At 53.9% G+C, this 7,595-nt stretch overlaps 1 protein-coding gene across 1 annotated transcript; it reads left to right on the top strand.

The window, feature by feature from the left end:
* Positions 1–360: 360 nt before the first annotated feature.
* Positions 361–6,109, top strand: GDF2 (growth differentiation factor 2). Its single transcript, XM_006193817.3, has 2 exons — positions 361–986; positions 3,379–6,109. The coding sequence occupies exons 1-2, from the start codon at positions 641–643 to the stop codon at positions 4,326–4,328; spliced, it is 1,296 nt and encodes a 431-aa protein (XP_006193879.2). The 5' UTR covers positions 361–640; the 3' UTR covers positions 4,329–6,109.
* The last annotated feature ends 1,486 nt before the right edge of the window (positions 6,110–7,595 follow it).

Here is a 7,595-nt window from a genome sequence, read left to right as displayed (position 1 = left end):
GGAACTTGCTTGACAAATGAGAAACCAAGGCACAGAACGCTTAGCCACAAATGCACATTCTGGTTCCCCGGGAAGCAGGCCTCTTATTAACACTGACAAGTAAGGTCCCCACCCCGCCACCCACCCCAGGTCCCAGTTAGCTGAGGTCTTCTGGGAGTTTCCTGCTGTTGTTTCTATATTTGGAGGACTTTTTGGTCTTATTGGCTTCCTGGATTCTTTATTTCCGTGGCCCAGGAGAGGAAGCATATGTCACCCTGTCTGGAGATGCTTCTGAACAGAGCTGGCAAGGAAATGAGAAAGGATCCTAATGAGAGGGCGATAACCCCATGGAGAAATTCAGATTCTTTGCAGCAGGCCGTGTCCTTCCCACAAGCCCTGTGTGCTCGTGAGATGTTTATAGAGCCTTCATTAAGGGAGAGCTCCCTTAGATAAGAGGCTGAGCGCAGCATCGAGGGCCAGATAAGAACAAGTGGGGGGCAATTCGGGGACGGCGGGTGAGAGCCTGTGAACTGGCGGGGGTGCTCGGTGCAGAGCGTGGGCAGGACAATGCGGGCTGGCTCCTTCCGGCCTCCTCCCCGAACCCGCTAACCCACCGCGGCTGCCGCACGCAGTCTCCCGTGCAGGGCGAGAGCATCCCAAGATGTGCCGCGGGGCGCTCTGGGCGGCCCTGCCCGTGCTCTCCCTGCTGGCCTGCTCCGCGCAGGGGAAGCCGCTGGAGAGCCGGGGGCGGGCGTCGGTCGGGGGAGATGCGCACCGCCTGCTAGGGGGGCCCGGAGGTGAGCAGGATGGGGGCACCTTCGACCTGAGGATGTTCCTGGAGAACATGAAGGTGGATTTCCTGCGCAGCCTCAACTTGAGCGGGGTCCCTTCCCAGGACAGAACCCGAGCCGAGCCGCCGCAGTACATGATCGACCTGTACAACAGATACACCACGGACAAGTCGTCCACTCCCGCCTCCAACATCGTGCGCAGCTTCAGCGTGGAAGGTAGAGTCGGCTCCGTCGGGGCGCCCCGGGTGGGGACGGGGGACTCAGTGGTCCACTGCTGCGTCTTGCCCGGTATGGCGGCCGCTGGACCCGTGGGGCTCCTTAAGTTTCTATTTAAATTAATTTCAATGAAATGAAATCAATAGCTTAGTTCTTTAGTTTCACTAGCTTGGATGCAAGTGCTCAGCAGTCATGTATGCCTAACGGGGACCCTATAGGACAGCGGAGATTATAGAACACTTCAATCTTTGCAGACAGTTCTTCTGGACAGCTCTGCCCTAGAAGATTCTCCCTCCCTAGGCCCAATGCCAAGTTTAATGTGTTAGGTGCCAGTTCCCCTTCGTCCATCCCTGCCCCACTTCCCCATTCCTGTGCTGACCCCTTCCTACTTAGACACAGACAATTTATTTAGCCTCCAACCAACTGGCATTTTTTTAAACACTGAATGAATGTCTATTTCACTCTCAGCAAAAGGTGTTTCAAATTCTGAGAAATTCCTCCAAGATAGAAACGTGGATGGGCAACTTATTTCCTAAATATAAAATAATTTCCCTGATTTAGGAGGACTGGATGATAACAGACGTCAGCATAGGGTGTACATCCACTAATCCACACAATGGAGGTGAAACGGCCTTGCGAGCAGGGAAGCCAAGGCTCGTCCACCCTGAGGGGACCTGTCCAGTTCACGTATTAGCTAAGCTGCTGGATTCTGACCCAGGCCCGCCTGCCTGCAACACTCAGACTTTTCCTGCAGCTGCAGCCTCTCTCTAACCAGCCAGGCACACAGGGCCTCTTCCCTCTTGAGCGCAAGACCAGCAGACTCCTAACAGGTGGACGCCCCATCTAAAGGAGGCTGCGGTCATGCTGCGTGCCCAGCGAGGCTGTATTTTCTGATGGCCCAAAATGAGAAAAATATGGATTTTACGTGGACTTGCCTGAATTTTAAAACATTGACCATTTTTTTAAAAATGCAGTTTGCAGGTCCCACAGATACTGCCAGCCTCTCAACTGTGCCCACGGGGCACATCTGTAACCTCTGCTTTGGGGGAAAGCCCGGCTTTTTTAGCTGGATCTAATCACCAAATCCCATAGTCTGGGAGTCCAGCGTGTGGAGACATCTAAGTGACCCCTCCCCCCAGGACTGTCCATGTCCCGGACACAATGCACCCATCATAGGCCCCGCTGGCTACTCACATAGGCCGTGGTGGCTCTGCAAGAGCTAGAATGGCACACCCACACTGGGTGAGGGGACACAGAGGGCTGTGTGAAAGCCACGGGCTTGGGATGGCAGGGCATGCACAGGTACGGAAGATGGTCTGGGGAGCACCCAGAAATATTGACTGAGCATCTGCGATGAGTCATGGACAGTGTTGGGTTAAGTTCCATGTGCCATCTTGTCGAAGCCTTACACCAACCCTGGGAGGCAGGGTGGATGAGCCCCCATTCTACAGATGAGGAAACTGAGGCCCAGAGAGACTCAGGACTTCTCCAAGTTCACACGTCTGGAGGGGAAGAGTCAGGACTGGTACCTCCTTCTGTCAGACACAGCCCAGTTTCATGGCAGCACACAGTCTGCCCTCATGTTGGCATGTAGTAGGTGCTCACATACAACTCCTCTTCCCTTTTTGTGACCGAGCCACGGATAATAGAGATGAGCTAATGGCTATGTATCAGCCAGAGAGCAGAAAAGTGAGAGCCCTGGGGCGAAAAGGCAAGCTCCATTTATGCCTAATAGGACCTGCCGTTGACGTTAAGATACTTTTTTCCTCAAACAAAAAAAATGACCCACTTTGGTTTCGCTCTGAAGTTACTGTTCTGAATGGTTTTTACATCTTTTCGATGCTCAGATTTTTAACATCGTTGTAATGTTGGAATTTCCCCTGCTGGGATCTCTCCTTTAAAATCATACACTCAGGATCCACAATCTGAGGCTGACAATGTGCTTTGCTGTTTTGTTTATTTGGTTCTTTTCTTTTTTTTTTTTTTTTTAAAGTGAGGATCTTTACAGGATGTGTGTAGTTTGGCAGTTAAACACCCTAAATCCCAGTTTCCACATCTGTAAAAGTAGAATAATAACGAGATCCTCCCAGGATCAGTGCGAAGAGAACAGTGAAATAAAGGACACAGAGCTCCTAGTGTAATGCTGGCAGCAGAGTGATGCCCTGTCAACAGCTGGACCTGTCCACTCCAGTGCAGGGTATTGCCCGCTTCTGTTTTTCTTTGGAAGATGCCAAATGTACCATTTACAATCCCGTTCTACATTAAGGGCTTAAGTGGCACCAGATAACGTCATCCTGGATGCCCTTCCACCCAAGCCATGAGTCTCAGCTTTGGTGTCATGAAAACAGACCCTCCCAGCAGAGGTGACCGTCACCATGTATTTGCATTTCAGATGCCGTCTCTGTAGCCGCCACAGGAGACTTCCCTTTCCAGAAACACATCTTGCTCTTTAACATCTCCATTCCCAGGCACGAGCAGATCACCAGGGCTGAGCTCCGACTCTACCTCTCCTGTCAAAGTCACGTGGGCTCCTCCCACGAGCTGAAAGGGAACATGGTCATTTATGACGTTCTGGATGGAGCCAACGCCTGGGATGCTTCGGAGGGAACCAAGACCTTCCTGGTGTCCCAGGACATCCGGGACGAGGGCTGGGAGACCTTGGAGGTGTCCGGTGCCGTGAAGCGGTGGGTCAGGGCAGACTCCACCAAGAGCAAAAATAAACTGGAGGTGACCGTGGAGAGTCACAGGAAGGGTTGTGACAAGCTGGATATCAGTGTCCCCCCAGGCTCCAAAAACCTGCCTTTCTTCGTCGTCTTCTCCAATGACCGCAGCAATGGGACCAGGGAGACCAGGCTGGAGCTCAGAGAGATGATCAGCCACGAACAGGAGAGTGTGCTCAAGAAGATGTCCAGGAACGGCCCGGTGGAGGCAGGTGGGAACAGGGACGAGGAGGAGGAGGGCGTGGAAGGCCACTTGGCCGCAGGATCGTCTTTAGCCAGACGGAAGAGGAGTGCTGGGGCCAACAACCACTGTCAGAAGACCTCGCTGCGGGTGAACTTCGAGGACATCGGCTGGGACAGCTGGATCATCGCGCCCAAGGAGTACGATGCCTACGAATGTAAAGGCGGCTGCTTCTTCCCCCTGGCTGACGACGTGACCCCGACGAAACACGCCATCGTGCAGACCCTGGTGCATCTCAAGTTCCCCATGAAGGTGGGCAAGGCCTGCTGTGTGCCCACCAAACTGAGCCCCATCTCCATCCTCTACAAGGACGACATGGGCGTCCCCACCCTCAAGTACCACTACGAAGGGATGAGCGTGGCAGAGTGTGGGTGCAGGTAGTGCTGGACCAGGCGGGGGATGCAGGATGTGGGGGGTCCTAATGAGAGGTCCTGTGTCCCCCTGGGTGTGAGAGGGACTAAGTCCACCTGCAGTCAGCCCAGAGGAGGAAATGGAGCCACCAGGTCCTAGAGGTAAAGGCCCACTCTCCCTCTTACCACCTGCCTCCAAGCACACACCACTGGGTTGAACGGCAGGGGAAGGGGATGGTAACAGGAAGCGGGGGTTGGGGGAGAAGAGGAAAGCCTGAAAGCATCATTGGGGTGGAAGGGGAGCTGAAGAAAAGGGAGTAAGAGGAAAAATAATCCAGAGTCGGCAAAAAACCGAGCAAAAATGCAGGAGATGTGCAGAATTGAATGGAAATTAAAGGACGCGAGAGAGATGGGGTTTATTGCAGTAACCTCAGGGAGCAAGGGGGAGAGCAAGAGGACGTGTCCTCCACACCCACTTCACCTTACCCCCACAGCCCGGGAGATGGGCTTTATGACTCCCAATTCACACACGCAGAAACCAAAGCTCAGGCAGATCAAGTATCAGTCAATGGCATGATTCCAACCTCCATGGGTCTGTCGATCCCGCAAAGCCCAGGAGCTCGCCGTTACCCCACTGTGGTTTAGCAGGTCCCCTTGTCACTAAAGACAGTTAGACTGTGGGAGGCGGGGAGCAGGGAGCAAACTGGACAGAACCCAGCCAGTACCCAACAGTACGACTGGGCTGCTTGGCCCACTCAGCGTAAACTTCAGACTGCGCCGCACCTGTGCTGAGTCAGCGTCCAAAAGTGCTTTTGAAGATGACCCCGGAGGACTGAAAACTACCCCCAAAACCAGCTGCAGGATGGAAAGTGTGCAGAATAGAAGCCCTTGGGCTGCAGTGAACACTGTGCCCAGGGGTACTTCGACCCGCTGGCAAAGAGCTTGTGCGACCTGTGGTTCATACAGGGTCCCCTGCTGCCGTGGACTCACACGTGGACGAGGTGGTTTTGGAGGGGTGGGCACAGCTGACTCTGAGGGATGGCGCAGCCCGTGGCCTGTGTCTGTGCAGCTACTTATTCTGCATAACCAGCTCACCAGCACCACACACCTGTGAGCGCCCCTCCCACAAGGACTCCACAGGAGACAGGACCCGCGTTTGAATTTTTTGGAATAAATGCACTCTTGCTTTGGTATTTGCAATGTCCCTACTTTTAGTCCTTGGTGACATGTAGTGATGTCATGGTGACTCAAGTGATGACATCCAGTCTTTCGGGGTGAGGGCTCCCGGCCACGGAAGAATTCCGGTCCTTATTGGCCGAAGTCGGTTCTGCCTGGACCAGCCGGCTTTCTTAAGTAACGTGCGTCCAGCCCCTGTCCTGGGCTTGGGCTTTGGGACCAGACTCAGCCCCCACTGACCCCAAGGGAGGACCTCTGACTCTCAAGGTCACACACAGAATGGGGTGGAGTGAGGAGGAGTCTGGAAGCGGTGACGATTCCACTCCATGGCCCTTCTGACCACTGGCCAGAGCAGACGCTATAGAAGGCCTGGAGAGACCCGGGCCTTTCCTGTTGGTTGAAGCTCCCAGAATTTTTTTTTAAAAAAATGGTTTGTGTTAAATGTTTACATGGAACCAATGAACAGCTTTAACACAAAACTACAATAAAGCATTATTGTTTAATTACTGGAGTTACAAAAAATACTAAATACAAAAAATTCCTGGTACGACAATGTTGCTCAATCACCAAGATGGATGACAGACAACTTTTAGTCCTGGTGGTGTACTTCTGTGCCTGCGTCAAAGTTTCACTTGGAAATAAAGTCAAATGTCTAATGGGTGGCTTTTCTTAATTGTGAGACCTGGGCTCGTGGTCCCCTAGCCCCACACCTTGCCCACCCCTCCCTACAGGCTCTGGGGGAGAGGAGGGGCGCGGGGTAGGGGGGGTGACAGTTGTGGGCAGTGTCTCTGCAGGTGAGTGCACACATCCGTGTAAGCGCACACGTGTGGGTGTAATTGTGAGCGTGAATATTTGCAGGTGGGAAATGACAGTCAGCCCTGTGCCTTGACCTCCCCATGTCAGGGGAGGGAGGCCAAGCTCTGGCTATGAGACACATCTGCCCCTAAGTCATGTCTGCCGGTGTCCTGAGGCCCGTATGTCTCTTCCAGCATCTGCTCCCTCTGTGTCCCTGCTCAGAAACCCAGCTCCAGTCAAATACCATCAAGGCCACTCCCTGTTCTCAGCCCTCGGGTGACAGTGTGGCTGCCCCACTCCCAGCTCCACAGCCCAGGTCCGCCTTCCGTGAAGGCCCAGCTTTAGTGTTGTCCCCTCGGACCTCAATCCTAATGCCCCACCTCTGATCTTCTTGGCTCTAAGGGGCACTGTGGTGCTTCTGTCCCACAGTCGTCACTGGCCTGGTGTAAGGACCTGCGGACTGACCTCTTGTCTTGAGCCGTCTGTGGCACCAGGTCCTGTGGGGGCACGGCCCAAGAGCCTCCGGCCTCCATCACTCCCTGGAAGCCCGACATGGCCTGTGGCTTTGGACAGATAGATGTGCTGGGAGAGAACTCGCCAGGAGAGCCAGAGAAACACCCCCTGGTTCCCATTTCACTGGGTGCTCCTTCCCACCAGACCCTCCAAAGCTAGTTCACCCCCTCAATCAAGTCAGAGAATGAAATCCAACAGCGCCATCCGCTGGACACTCTGCGAGGCAACCAATTCACCCTCTGCCTGATGACCGCCACCGTCCCTTCTGCAGTGTTTCCTGAAGCCTTTTCACGTTTGTCAGGGTGGGGATGTGAGTGCTGTTGCTGGGATCAAAGAGCTGAAGCCCAGAGAAAAGACGAATTGTTGGGGTCAACCGCTGGCCCCTGCCCCTCACGTGACCTACCCTCCAGGCCAGGAGCAAGGGAAGAAAGAGAGATGCTCAGGGATGCTGAGCAGAAAGTCACGGGCAGACGCAGAGACAGTGAGATGGGGTGGGACACAGAGACTTTGAAGGGATCCAGAGAGGAAGCTGGCAGCGCCCCGAGCACCAGGCAGGCTTGGAACTTGCACTCACCTGGCGGCCATAGAATAATCAACGTGTTTTCCCCTACTTTTACCAATGAGGAGATGGAGGCCTCACACTTTGCTCAGAGCCACCAGCCAGGAACTGCTGGAGCCAGGATTTGAACCCCTGTTGTGATGCCCAGCTTACTTTCTCTCTGCTCTCCTGGCCTCTGTCCTAAATTCTTCCTCAAGGTCAAGGTCATAGTCACACTAACAGGAAGAATCAAAGCTACAGCATAAGACAGATGCA

The sequence above is a fragment of the Camelus ferus genome, chromosome 11 (genome assembly GCF_009834535.1).
Source record: "Camelus ferus isolate YT-003-E chromosome 11, BCGSAC_Cfer_1.0, whole genome shotgun sequence".
Taxonomy (NCBI): Eukaryota; Metazoa; Chordata; class Mammalia; order Artiodactyla; family Camelidae; genus Camelus; species Camelus ferus.
Note: the sequence above shows the minus strand (reverse complement) of the source record. Positions and strands in the feature narration are given on the sequence as shown.

What these genes read in the sequence shown, in the direction of transcription:
- GDF2 (XM_006193817.3), top strand. Translation starts at nt 641, where the DNA reads ATGTGCCGCGGGGCGCTCTGGGCGGCCCTGCCCGTGCTCTCCCTGCTG. An exon ending in GCGCAGCTTCAGCGTGGAAG is followed by an intron (nt 987 to 3,378) that starts GTAGAGTCGGCT and finishes TTTGCATTTCAG; the next exon opens with ATGCCGTCTCTGTAGCCGCC.